At 35.2% G+C, this 15,188-nt stretch overlaps 1 protein-coding gene and 1 long non-coding RNA gene across 2 annotated transcripts in view; one reads left to right on the top strand and one right to left on the bottom strand.

Moving 5' to 3' along the window:
• The first annotated feature begins 1,597 nt into the window (after positions 1-1,597).
• Positions 1,598-3,627, top strand: LOC130219677 (uncharacterized). The gene is made up of 2 exons (XR_008836077.1): positions 1,598-1,807; positions 3,224-3,627. It is a non-coding gene; the product is annotated as an uncharacterized LOC130219677 (long non-coding RNA).
• Positions 3,628-14,142: 10,515 nt separating this feature from the next.
• galnt18a (UDP-N-acetyl-alpha-D-galactosamine:polypeptide N-acetylgalactosaminyltransferase 18a) overlaps positions 14,143-15,188 on the bottom strand; it is a 149,491-nt gene continuing 148,445 nt past the window's right edge. Inside the window, exon 11 of the mRNA XM_056451996.1 lies at positions 14,143-14,743. Coding sequence (XP_056307971.1) covers positions 14,597-14,743 — 147 coding nt within the window. The 3' untranslated portion in view covers positions 14,143-14,596. The remainder of the gene's footprint in view (positions 14,744-15,188) is intronic.

Below are 15,188 nucleotides of genomic sequence, written 5' to 3'. Positions count from 1 at the left end.
CCACCACAGCAGGAACGCTTAGAAACATATGATTGCATGAACTGTCATTATTTCCTTTCTTTTCCATTTCCACTAATGCAGATGGTGCTGATAGCGAGACAAACGAACAGTGATGTACTTCTTGAAATGTGCACACACCAGCTAATTTTTGCTGTAAGACAATTAAAAACAATTTTTTGGCTTTAGCATTTGAATTGGTACTCTGGAAAAGCATTAATCTCGTTGCCTTACAATTTGATTCATTAATGTTTTTGTTAAGTATTATTAACTTGCCGTAAAATTAAGCAAATGTACTATGCACATAATTATAGAAGTTGTCAACTTACAGTGCATCCGGAAAGTGTTCACAGCGCTTCACTTTTTCCACATTTTTTGTTACAGCCTTATTCCAAAATGAATTAAATTCATTTATTTCCTCAACATTCTACACACAATACCCCATAATGACAATGTGAAAAAAGATTTTTTGAAATTGATGCAAATTTATTAATAATAAAAAACTGAAAAATCACATGCACAGAAGTATTTGCAGCCTTTGCTGTGAAGCTCTAAACTGAGCTCAGGTACATTCTGTTTCCACTGGTCATTCTTGAGAAGTTTCTGCAGCTTAATTGGAGTTCACCTGTGGTAAATTCAGTTGATTGGACTTGATTTGAAAAGGCATACACCTGTCTATATAAGGTCCCAGGGTTGACAGTGCATGTCAAAGCACCAACTAAACATGAAGACAAAGGAATTGTCTGTAGACCTCCGAGACAGGATTGTCCCGAGGCCAAAGGCTGGGGAAGGTTACAGAAAAATTTCTGCTGCTCTGAAAGTTCCAATGAGCACAGTGGCCTCCATCATTCGTAAGTGGAAGATGTTTGGAACCACCAGGACTCTTCCTAGAGCTGGCCGGCCATCTAAGTTGAGTGATCGGGGGAGAGGGGCCTTAGTTAGGGAGGTGATCAATAACCTGATGGTCACTCTGTCTAAGCTCCAGCGTTCTTCTGTGGAGAGAGAAGAACTTTACAGAAGGACAACCACCTGTGCAGCAATCCACCAATCAGGCCAGACGGAAGCCACTCCCCATCTGGAATTTGCCAAAAGGCATCTGAAGGACTCTCAGACCGTAAGAAACTAAATTCTCTGGTCTGATGAGACTAAAATCGAACTCTTTGGAGTGAGTGCCAGGCGTTACCATCCCTACAGTGAAGCATGGTGGTGGCAGCATCATGCTGTGGGGATGTTTTTCAGCAGCAGGGACTGGAAGGCTAGTCAGGATTGAGGGAAAGATGAATGCAGCAATGTACAGAGACATCCTGAATGAAAATCTCCTTCGGAGTGCTCTTGACCTCAGACTGGGGCGACGGTTCATCTTCCAGCAGGACAATGACGCAAAGCATACCGCCAAAATATCAATTAAGTGGCTTCACTGTAAAAAGTGCTACACTCACAAAGTTGGTTTTATATACTTTAAATAATTGCAATCTAGTTAATTATATTTGTTTTATACCAAAAAATATCAATTTGCTTATTGTTTACTTAAAGTAGATCAGTTTTTAAATAACAGTATATTTTAAATAAAACTAATGCAATTTATTTGAGTAGATTTTTGTATGTGGTTATTGTGTAGAATAAATGTTATAAAAGTGAGTTGACACAGACAATTTATTAGAGCAGCTGTCGATGTGTGCAGGTCTGTTCATCAAACGTGATTTTAATAATTCTGCGTGACCCCATTTTCACTGCCCGCCACTTTCCAGACACACGCAGCATCTACAAGGGGCGACATTTACTGCTCGCAGCAGCGGATCTGATTAACACGGTAAGTTGCAAATGTAGCCGAATGATAATTGTAAAGTCATGCTAAACTGCCGACTTCACTAGGCAGGTGAGGTTTTAGCTTGTAAATTGTACTGTAACGTCAGGTAACAGACTGCTCTCACATGGAAAGCTAAGTTGGCTAACGCTAACCAACGCTAGTTCATGCTAACGATTAAAAGTAATAGCCCTGATAAAATTTTTTTTAAAGTAGTTTTAAAACACTTAGTAGGTATAACTAACGTTACAGAACGGATTAACTAGGTCTCTGGTGGGCGGTCGGGGGGTGGGTGCAGTTTGCTAGCGCTAACTTGGCTAGCTAACCTAAGTTATTACCAGCACATTAAGGATGCATATTAAATGCAGAAACGTATGGAACAGTAGTTTGTGTTTAGCGTAACATTAAGTAGCTTAAGGTTTGTGTTTAAGAGATTTAGTCCATACGTTTTTTGTTAATACTGCAATGTGAATAAATTACAGATTTATAATTTATTTGAACTTAAATTACATTTATGTTTACAGAACCATTTAAAATGTACGCACCTCATTCTAAAATGCATTTTCTTGGTCTTTAGATACCAAAGTGATTTTGATTATTTTGTTAAGAAAAACATTAGATACGATTACAGCTATAATTATTTGCAGGTAAGTAAAACACGGGTAAAATTGCAAACAATAGTGGGCTCCATAGAATTACATTTGATATCTGAAGATTTTTTGTATATGTGCAATGAACAAACAGTAAAAAATATCCTAATGCAGTTTCTTATTATCTGTCAGTCTTTCACTAAAGCTAACTGAAAACACTGATTCACTGAACTATCATTTGCCAGTAACATTACATTTGGAAAAAAAGTAAATTAAAAGTAGCTTCAGCAAAAATGTAATGTTAACCTCAAGGTAATATGTAAAATGGCAGTGTATTTATTTAATTTTGTATTATGACTTATGCAAAGTTTGGTGCAAAATGAAGATGACAGTTAAATCATAGATTTTATATTTGCCATTTTCAAACTGTTTAATATGTAAGTTACATGCATATTTTTATGCTTTATAAGTTGCAAAAATAAACTGAAAATGTAATACCTAAATTTAAATAATTCCTTGATTGACAGGCAACCAAAATGCCATACACTGTTACACTGAATAAAATCAGTTTTCTTTAGAATTTGATTCTTAAAAACACCTGGAATAATGTAAGTACACAATAAACTATATAGCCTTTTTTTTAATACAGAAGTTTAACTAAGGTAAATTTTAACTGATAAACTAAGGTGTTTCATCCATGTATCATTCTCACTGCACTTTTGTAACTTGACTTGTAGTTTATGTAAGATATTTGCTATTTAGTATTCAGCTATTTAATATTATTTAGTATCAAACACCTGAACTCCTGTTTCTTTTTTCTCTCCACCAATAGAGTTGTGTGGAATCAGAGGTGCATGCGGCTGCCCGTGGGAAAAATTTGACATCAGCCCAACACAGTTTGGATAATCATAGGACTGTCAGAGGTTTACCAAACCTGTCATGTGCATGATGGCTCCTGTTTGGACTTACTGATGTCCTCGACTTCCATCAAAACTGTATACATTATTTGAGATATATCAGAGACTCTTTGTGGGACTGGACATTATGCATCCTAAATCTTCATCAAAGTATGCAGATCTCCTTACTGAGTTGTCTTAGATGATTTCTCAATAGGATCTGGCATTATTAATGTTTTTATTTATGTATTGTGTATATGCAGCCACATTAATGACCTGTTTTGTAGTCACTTTTAGGGACATTGGTTGACATTGAATAAATGCTATGGTCTTTAATCCATCTTCCCATTCTTATTTAATTGTTATTAACCGTATAAAGTCTGTTTATGTGTTTTTACTTAATCACTGTATAGTGTGCTTAGAATATAAAAATGAAGATTTATTTTCTGAGGTTACAGCCAGAAGTCAATTGAATTCATTTTAAATGACATATGCATGGTTAATTTTATTTAGATAATTAAGTTCTTAATACCTAATTAAAATAAGTTCAGGCAACATATAGCAATGTATAAATAAGTTAGGTTTAACAAAAAAAGTAAGTTTATCTGATTTGAGTAATTTTAGAAATATTAGTTGGCTCAACTTAATTTTGTTACATTTGTTTTAAGCAAAGTTTTAGTGTTTAATATACTTAAAAAAGGCTGGAAGTTGATTCAATCTAAAACGTCCGATGCAGCCACTTGCCTCACTTTTTATAAGTTAGATCTAAGTCATACTTTTTACAGTGTTCACAACAACTCAGTGAATGTCACTGAGTAGCCCAGCCAGAGCCCAGACCTAAATCCTACTGAACATCCCTGGAGAGATCTGAAAATGGCTGCACACGTTGCTTCCCATCCAACCTGATAGAGCTTGAGAGGCACTGCAAAGAGGAATGGCCAAAAATTCCCAAAGTCAGGTGTGCCAAGCTTGTGGCATCATATTCAAAAAGACTTAAGGCTGTAATTGCTGCCAAAGGTGCATCAACAAAGTATTGAGCAAAGGCTGTGAATACTTCTGTACATGTGATTTTTCAGGTTTTTTATTTTTAATAATGTTGCAACTATTTCAAAACTTTTTTCACATTGTCATTATGGGGTATTGTGTGTAGAATTCTGAGGAAATAAATGCATTTTAACAATTTTTAAATAAGACTAACAAAAAATGTGGAAAAAGTAAAGCGCTATTAATACTTTGCGGATTAATTATGATTTGATCAGCTGTAGTTAGAAATTAGATGTATGTTTTTTTTTTTGCTCAAAAAAGATATATATCAGTTTTAAGGCCTTATTATTTCATGGTAATTGTAGCTGAATGTATGATTTATAGGTAAAAAAATAGGTAAAGTGAGAGAGTATTTAGTGTCCCTAAATACCAACACAATCTCATGGCAATTCGTAACTTTTTGATTTAGTGGCTAATTCGTATGAATTTGTACGATCTAATTCGTACAATTTAGTATGATTTGCTCATCCCCTAATGACGGTTGGGTTTTGGGGTGGGGTTAGATGCCACGCCTCCTTTTTAAAATCGTACAATTTCGTATGACTGAACTCGTACGAATTAGCCACTAAACTGACAAAACGTAAAACGTTTTCTCGTGAGATCAGGCTGCTAAATACACACACAAACATTGATTCAACATTAATTCATATCAAGTCAACTTGATATGATTTGTGTTGTTATTCAAAAAGCCTTCATTAAAGTTTTTGTAAAATAACAGAAAGTTTATCTTGGAGATGTAAATATGTGAAGGTGTACTCCTGTTTCTACAATCACCCATAAACAAAAGTCAACATACAAACAGAACATAGCAAAAGAATCATTAAAGAAATTAAATTACAGTTCATTTTTAACATAAATGCTAACTGAGGCACAAAACGAGTTTTCAGAAAATATAAACTTTGTCACTGTTTCTTGTTCACAGTTATGACTTATTCCTCTCAGAATAAGTGAGAAATAAACCCCAAAGTGAGAGAAACCCAAGAGGTGTTTACACAACACAGTTTTCAGCTCAGGACATAAATTATTTATTATGCTAATTAGCAGTGTTTTGGGGCCTGAAACACAAACCTTTGAAATCCGGTTGCAAAATGAAGGTTTTTAAATTTGATGCCTTTATGGTCACATATAAACTAAAAACATGAGATTTTGTGAAAACAGTAAAGTTATATACATGTGAAGTTATATTATGTAAAGCACCAAACAATGGACAATGATCAAACAGTATCTGCATAGATGCATAGTGTTTCTTACTGGTCAAGCATTCTTCTCATTCTTCTCATTATAGATCAATATTGTACATAAATTAAGAAGTAAATCCATTTTAAATCTGTATAATCTAAAATGTTGTTCTCATTTTTTTTATTTGGAGGTGTTGGCAACTACATCTGCAATTCTTTTCTGCTGTGAACATCACAGATTTGTTTACAGCATGCACAGTATGTATAATTACCAGTTTAAAACACAACTGAGAGAGAAAATTTACCACTGTGAGAAAAAAGTAAGAATTTATACAGTTGACATCAGAATTATTAGCCCTCCTGACTTATTAGCGCCCAGTATATTTTTCCCCAATTTCTTTTTAACAGAGAGAAGATTTTTTCAACACATTTCTGAACATAATAGTTTTAATAACTCATTCATAAAAATTGATTTCTTTGTCATGAAGACATAATATTCCACTAGATGTTTTTAAAGTTACTAGTATTCAGATTAAGTGCAATTTAAAGGCTTAACTAGGTTAATTAGGCAAGTTACGGTAATTAGGCAAGTCATTGTATATTGATGGGTTGTTCTGTCAGCCGATTCGAATTCAATCACTCGATTGAATGGGCGTTATCAGTGGTTATCAGCTAATATGTCAGCTACTGGCCAGTAGGGGCCTTCTACATATGGCAAGGCGTTTTGACAATAAATTATTAGCCCATACTAGTATCTATTTTTATGTTACTAGTGCTTATTTTTAGATATTTTAAGTACTATTACTTGTTAGATACTAGTGCTTATTTATTAGATTTAGAAGCCTATTCTTTAGATACTAGTGCTTTTAAAAATATACTAGTGCTTACTCATTAGACCAGTGGTGCTCAACCCTGTTCCTGGAGATCGACCTTCCTGCAAAGTTCAGCTCCAACCCTGATCAAACACACCTGAACCAATTAATTAGGAACTAAACAGCACTTGATAATTACTGGCAAGTGTGTTTGATATGGGTTGCAACTGAAATCTGCCTGCATTAGACACTAGTTATTTTTATTAGATACTAGTACTCATTCATTACATACTAGTACCTATTAAATAGATACTAGTACTTATGTGTTAGATACTAGTACTTATTCATTAGTATCTATTTAATAGGTACTAGTACTTATTCATTAGATACTAGTACTTATTAAATAGATACTAGTTCTTATTTATTAGATACAAGTACTAATTTTAATAGTGACTAGTAACTATTCAGTTGTTTCTAGTAACAAATATTTTTTCCATTGATTTCTATGGGATCTGTCATTGAGATATCAACTATTCAGATTTGACTAGTATGTATTCCAGCTGGGACTTGTACATATTTTTATGCACTATAGTTAATCATTAGATACTAGCACTTACTAATTAGATACTAGTACCTAATTAATAGATACCAGTACTTATATTAGACACTAGTATTTATTCATTAAGTACTAGTATCTGTTTAATAGATACAAAAAGTTTTTTTTAACTCCTTTTATTCTAAAAGAACTAAAACAAATAAGACTTTCTCCAGAAGAAAAAAATATTATAGGAAATACTGTGAAAAATGTCTTGCTCAAACATCCTTAGGGAAAAAGAAAAAACAAAATTCACAGGAGGGCTAATAATTTTGTAAATGTACTGTAAATTACATTGTGGAAACAAGCTTCCATAACAGAGTGATAGGAGAGACGTGAAGCATTTATTTCTCTACTCTGTTTTCCTGAATTATTTTCTTTTCCATCTTTAACAGGTTTATATTATATTCTTTAAAATGTCTAACTTTAAAAAGTGTCTTACTTCATAGAATGTGAATGTTATAGTCAAAAAACTGTTTCCTGTTCACCTTTATGTTGAGGTAAACACAATTTCTTCATGCTCAGTATTTTAATTGCTTGCCCCACTTGAACAACGCTTGAAGCTGAGGCTCTCCAGCAGAAAGGGGAAGGTCCTTATGGGAGAAACAGTAATTTAATAAACTCAGATGGTTTGGCTTCTCAGCCTGTGGGATTATGAGGTTCAGAAGTGCTAACCCAACACTTTCCAAGCCTGATAACAAGCTCTCGAAACGCTTTGGGCTTCTCACACTTCTAATGCACACGTCAATGAGACAGTGAAGCAGCCACAGCTTTGCCGTAATACCTATGATTAATGATCATGCTCTGAAGTTATACTGCGAAATTAATTTGCTAGGTTATTCAGCAGAAGAATACAGCAAGGCAAGGAGGGGATTTACCACTGTCATCAGCAAAGCCATAAGTATGGACGAAGTAGTGAACTATTAAGGGACCAAGGGCGAACTAATGTGATGTAATTTCTAACAAAATCAGGCTAAAATAAAGTTTGTTTTTGTTTCAGGAATTTGAAACAAAACTCCTGAAAATGTGAACTTTTGCTGTAAACACCATTGAATTTGCCTACCGTTGGCTGATGTTGATGATGTCATAAGTGAGCGTAGCTCTGAGACTTTGTGTTTTTCAGTTTGGAAATCATCAAGGTCTACATACACCAGTTTTTACTGAAGGCACACCAACAGTAAACATTTTCAACCTCTCCCTAATCAGTCACAACTGAATTAACTCATCAGAACACAAGAGACTCCAAAACCTGAAGTTAATGGGTCAGATGAGGGAGACATCCAAAATATGTAGCTGTTTGAGCAGCTCCAGGAACAGGGTTGGGAAACACTGACGAACACAAATACAAACATGAATACCGACTTTGTCAGAGCTCAGTTTGTATCTGACATTTATGACTTTTCCTTCAGAAATCAGAGTTTATATGTTGCAATTTGGTGGTTTCTTTTTTTCTCTGAATTTATTTTATATCTAATTATCTAGAGTTTTTATCCTCATAATTTTGACTGTTTTTTTTTTTTTTTTTGGATTAAAGCATCTAATAAAACGAATAAAAAAAAAAAAAGAATGGTAAGATATTTTTTGTTAAAATTGCAAGTTTATAATGGAGTCATTTCTCTTTGGCATTGTACTTTTGTGTACATCTCAATTTTGAGAAAAATGTCAACAATTAGGAGTGGAGAAGTCTAAAATAATAAATTTGCAATTGTGTGGAAAAACAAACAAACCAAAAAATAAATAAATTGGGTTATATACACTCACTGGCCACTTTAACAGGTACATCTGTCCATCAGCCAGTCACATGGCAGCAACTCAATCCATTTAGGCATGTATACATGGTCAAGACAATTTGCTGCAGCTCAAACTGAGCATCAGAATGGGGAAGAAAGGTGCTTTAAGTGACTTTGAAGGTGTCATGTTTGTTGGTGCCAGACGGGCTGGTCTGAGTATTTCAGAAACTGCTGATCTACTGGGATTTTCATGCACAACCATCTCTAGGGTTTACAGAGAATGGTCCGAAAAACAGAAAATATCCAGTGAGAGGAAGTTCTGTGGGTGCAAATGCCTTGTTGATGCCAGAAAACCACAGCGACAGAAAACCACACCGGGTGCCACTCCTGTCAGCTAAGAACAGGAACCTGAAGCCGGTTGCACACCAGAAGCGCCATACATTTTAGAATTCTAAACATAGGTTTCTATCAGGGTACACACATCAGCGCCGCAAGTCGGCGGCGCCCAGCCACGACTCAGGACACTGTTCATTTCTCTGCCGCGCCACAGATCGCCATCTGATTAGTTTCGTGTTAAATATCATGTGAATGTTCGTGTCTGGTGTGTGATACTTTTAACGGTCATGTGCGTGCCATGGCACCGAGCGGTGCTTCCGGTGTGCGACCTGCTTGAGGCTACAATTCGCACAGGCTCACCAAAATTGACAATAGAAAATTGGAAAAACGTTGCCCGATCTGACGAGTGCCAATTTCTGCTGCAACATTCAGATGGTAGGGTCAGAATTTGGTGTCAGCAACATAAAAGCATGGATCCATCCTGCCTTGTGTCAACGGTTCAGGCTGGTGGTGGTGGTGTAATGGTGTGGGGGATATTTTCTTGGCACACTTTGAGCCCATTACTACCAATGGAGCATTGTGTCAATGCCACAGCCTACCTGAGTATTGTTGCTGACCATGTCCATCCCTTTATGACCACGGTGTACTCATCTTCTGATGGCTACTTCCAGAAGGATAACGCACCATGTCAAAGCGTGAATCATCTCAGACTGGTTTCTTGAAGATGAAAAGGAGTTCACTGTACTCAAAGGGTCTCCACAGTCACCAGAACTCAATCCAATAGAGTAGCTTTGGGATGTGGTGGAACGGGAGATTCGCATCATGGATGTACAGCTGACAAATCTGCAGCAACTGTGTGATGCTATCATGTCAATATGGAGCAAAATCTGAGGAATATTTCCAGTACCTTGTTGGTGTCAGGGACGGGGTTTGAAGCCAGGTCTATAGTGTCAGAGTCTGAGTGCTTAAACACTCAGCCACAGGTGGATAATGAACCCAGAAGCGAGACGGTACTTGCACTGAGAGATTTTACAAAAACAAAAATCCAGATTTGGAACAACAAAAAAAAAAAAAAAAAAAAAAAAAAAAAAAAAAAAATGCAGAGATAAAATAGGACTAAGTTAACGGAGGAACAAAAAGGCCAACAGGCAAAATATCTCTGAAAAAACTAGAGTAGGAGAAGCACATCCAAAAAACAAGGAAAAAGGCTAAGCCGCATAGAACTCTGAAATAAACAGACTTTAAGAAAGCAGGGCAAGACTTAAGATAACAAAGGGCTAGCATCAACAATACCAAGCAAAGAAACAGGGGAAACTAGACAACTTAAATACACAAGACATAACAGGACACATGTGAAAACAATCACGTAATTACTGAACTCAAACACATGGGGAGAAATGAGGACATCTAGTGGAGAAACAAAATCATAACATGTAAAAACTAAATTCATAAGATGACAGATCCTGACAGTTGGATCTATGCCACGAAGGATTAAGGCAGATCTGAAGGCAAATAAGGATCCAACCCGGTACTAGTACGGTGTACCAAAAGTGGCCAGTGAGTGTATATGCAAATACTGAATTACAATTCTTAATTACTGGTATATACTGAATCTGTATGGATGTTTCCCAATACTGGGTTGTGTCTGGAAGGGCATTCGTTGCGTAAAACATATGCTGGAATAGTTAGCAATTCATTATGCTGTGGCAACTTCTAAAAGAGAGAGGGAAATGAATGAATATCATGCAATTCTCTCTTAATAATTAGCAACTGTGAGTTTGTATCATTCAGTTCTGAGAAATATGTCAGTTGTGAATTTATAGGTTTTCTCAGTTCTACGTTTCTCTTACGGTTCAGACTTTTCTTTCTGAAACCAAACTGTTTCTCACAATTTTTATTTTATAGGTCTTCTCATAATTCTGAGTTTACCTCACAATTCCCCTTGAACTTCTCAGACTTTTCCTCTCAGAATTGTGTTTATATCTTACAATGCTGACTATTTTCTCAAATATAGTTTCTCTGTAATTGTGGGTTTAATGATTCTGCTTTCTTTGATGTGAAAATCTTCAGTGCGTTTTCTCTGATCAGTCCACCGAGGTCAGACATTTGTGAATAAAAACAAATACTGAAAAGCTGCTTATAGAATTAGAAGGTTACTTTGATGAAAAGCAACATTGCCTCTTTTATCATATTTAATACTGTAAAGCTGCTTGCTTTAATACAACTATTTTGCCTTACTAGACACTAGATGAAACTAGATTTGATATATAATTCAACAGTGAGACTTCAATGGAGTGCAGAATCGCAGAGTTGATGCAAACATCCATATCGTAATGATCCAAAGCTTTCTTAACAGCTCAAGTATTTAAAAAATGATTTGTCTCTTAAACTAAGAACTTAAAAGAACTTCTCTGTGATAATATCAGAATCTTTAGTTAATAATGCTATTGTTTTACAGCTTTAGAGTCTAAAAATATTGAATAATGGAAATAGCAAACCCCATGTCCTCTCGAAAATGTGCTGAAACATTTTCAAACAAACCCAATGATTTATTTTTAACACTATTGTCTTCTGTTTCCACTCCAGGCCAAGAAACTCATTTTATGTTGTGATTCCGAACATAAAAGATGTTCATTTCCCCCCTCAGAAGGTCAGTCGGAATAGGAGTTTTATCATCTCAGGAGGTAAACTGTATTTCTGACAGGTCTGGAGGTGCAGAGAGAAACAGAATGAAGATGAGAAATTGTTTCATATGATCGGGCTCGCTGTGTGGAGGTGTGTTTTTCTTTTTTTTATCAATACAAACTATGTCAAGGACACAGGTATATTTAAGACCTCCAGACAAACGCTCTTCTGAAACACGTTTAGATTTACATCAGTGGATGTACTGTAGGAGACTTCTTCAAGATGACTTCCTAAGAGATTGCCATGAGAATATTGAAATTGGGATTTAAATATAACAAGCAACGAGTTCCAATTGTTACCCAGTCTCATTAGAAAATCTTATGAGGTGGGAACTGGGTATATGCAAACGGATTTTAAATTTAGCCAGCCAGCGCGGTGAACTGTCTTTCTGTTATAAAAATGCCACATTTAAGTTCTGATTTCTTTAAAAATCAGTGATCTTCACTGCCTGATAGATATACCATATAAAATGGGTCGCAGACTGGATAAGAAGCATAGCATTAAACTCCACTTCCCCCCACCATGTCTTTAAAATATGAAGTTTATTTTACCCCAGTATTTTCAATGGAGTTTCTGCACTCGCCTGCTGATCCTGACGTCTTTTATCTTATTTACGCCTGAACAACTAAATGAATGCATAAGTCTATTTAACTGATTATATTTTAATGACATTACAACATCGATGCTGTAACCTGAGGAAGTTGAAGGATCCTTATGAAATTGAAAATAGTCACATTAAGCTTTCACCGGTGGTTTATCATTGGCTTAAAAACACTAGTTGTGTATATACCCCATTTATAAAGGTCCACATAATCGTTAAGCCTAACCATCAGCAGAACGTGTTAAATGCAATCTCATGGCAATTCAATAACTTTTGATGATCAAATTAAATGAAATCAATTTCATTTGCACAGATAGCCACTTTTCTGACAACACATAAAATAGCTCAGTACATTTCTTCACGAGACTGCAATCATATGAATTGTGTTAAGCAGATAAAAATGCATAAATGAGACAATACAAATCATGTGAATTACCAATTGCCCCCAAAAATGGAAACTAGTGAGATTTTTGAAATGATTTTTGAAAAATTTTATGAATTACGCTCCACCACTAAACCTAACAACATGGATTTGTATGTAAAAAGCAGATATGAAATATGTCATTTCACCAAAATGTAAAATAGTGGAGATTTTGTATGAACTTCTAGTTGTTTTTTTGTCATGGGCCTATTAGTGGATTGTAAAAAATAGTTTTAGGCATACAAAAATGTATTTATGAACAGAGAAAATATTACAAAAATGAAGTTCCATCTCTAAACCTTATCTTTAGTAGTTTGTTTAAAATGAGTATATGAGATACAGTACAATAGTTTGAGTCCCGGGTGGACAAAAGCATTTTGAGATTGTCGGACATCAAACGTATTAGCCACCAACACACCTAAATGTAAAACAGTGGAGATTTTGTATGTAATGTTTTTAGGAAAACAAAAAAAACAAATAAGTAAATAACCATTGATAAACCTGTCATTGGGCTATTAGTAGATCATACCAAAATAAATCAATAAGATTTTATATGAATTTATGCCATTTAGCAACCAACATTTGCCAAAAGAAGTAAACTATAGTGACAATTTCACATGAATTTGCAAGGAAATGCATCATATCTGGAGAATATTACAAATTAAGTTCCATCTTTAAACTTAATCTTTAGTAGTTTATTTAAAATGACTAAATGAGCTACAGTATGAAAACATTTTGAGATTGTAGGACATCAAATGTATTAGCCACTAATACACCTAAATGTAAAACAGTGGAGATTTTGTATGTAATTGGGCTATAAGTAGATTATTCTAAAATAAATGAATGAGATTTATATGAATTTATGCAATTTAGCTGCCAATTCGCCAATATGAAACAGCTACAAACTATCATGGGGTCTGTTTTCATTTCAGTCTTTGGATTTCCAGTGTCTTTCCCATTTTTCCCCTTAGTAAACCCTTAAAATGGAATGACTCGTGAAACGTTTGTTCCTTGTTAAAGCAGCATGTGTGACTGTGTTTGAGAGATTTGAGGGATTTGGGGCTCAGAGCTCTGTGAGGATGTCAAGTGTTGCGTACTTTGATTAAAATGATGGTTTGGTCCCACAGGAGATAGCAAGACGGAAAAGAGGAGATTTTCCCAAAAGCAGAAGTGGATTTGACAGAACTGTGACTAGAATTTCCGTGAACACCAGAACTGTCTTTATATGAACAGATTTCTGCCTGAATTTAATTTATTTGTATATTTAATAAAAAAAAAAAAATCATCATTTTTAGTATGATTAAAACTGCTTTAAACATTTTTAGGTTATTTGGGTGGCCTTCAAGGTGATTAGTCTAGTGGTTTGGGGACAGTAAACTAGAACAACTATTTGTACCACATGTAAAATGAAAGGATGATGGCATGAAAGCTTTTATTTTTTTTAGAAACACTATTTACATTTATAAAATATTTTTGTACATCAAATAATCATTCACAAACCTGAGGAAATGAAAAACAAACTGCTACACAGTAGCAAAATGACACAATTCTTAAACACAGCAGAACACTTGAAGGAAAAGTTCATCAAAATAAAATGAAAACTCTGTCATCATTTACTCACCATTGTGTTGATCAATGACTTTCCATTGTTCAATAGAATCTGTTTTTAGGAGAACTGTCTCTTTAAGCATGAGTGTTTGTAAACCAATCATCTCTTTAGGCTAAAATGTAATAAAGGAGATGCCTGATGTCTGTCGTATGATGTCTCTGAGGTCCGACACAAGACGATACGATGTTTTACAGTGTTATAAATAACTGAGAACAGCATTCTCTCCTCAAATCTGATGATCCAATATGTGCCACCATATCAGAGTTTACTGTGAGTCCAGTGATATGTTCCATATGTTCTATAAAACTTTCCCAGGCAATATGTGGGTGATTGTCCATTTCTGATTGCTACACTTTTGAAGGACCAGCTGATATCCATGATCCACTTCTGCGCTTTCCACCAATTCCAAACAACGTTTCGACTTCCTGTTCTGAATGGAGCCTCCCTGCGAACACAATACAGATACAAACAAATGAATGACACCCATTTGTTAGAGGAACCAAAAGAATATAGACTTAGAAACATTAAACACAGGGTTGCCAAATCTGTGGTATTCCTGCAGAACTAGGCTACTTACTAGTTTGTTTGTTTGTTTAATGAACAATCCCTGGGAACACAATTTTAATGCAGGGGACTAACCTAGTGTTCCAGAATAAGAAAATAGTTTGGGATGGATTTTAATATGCAGACCTGGCAACCCTGAATTAAAAGTAGATCAAATTTACAAGATTTAACTTCTGTCCTCATTTAATTACCCTTATCCACATTTCCAACCCATAAGTTTATAGTTCAGCTTTGGAACACATATTAAGATACTTTTAATCAATTCGGAGTGATTTCGATAAGACTTCTCATTTGAGTATTAGTAGACTGTGTGCTTAATATCTGCC

The sequence above is a fragment of the Danio aesculapii genome, chromosome 25 (assembly GCF_903798145.1).
Source record: "Danio aesculapii chromosome 25, fDanAes4.1, whole genome shotgun sequence".
In the NCBI taxonomy this organism is placed as follows: Eukaryota; Metazoa; Chordata; class Actinopteri; order Cypriniformes; family Danionidae; genus Danio; species Danio aesculapii.
The sequence above is the reverse complement of the archived record's forward strand: the minus strand, read 5'-3'. Positions and strand labels throughout refer to the sequence as shown.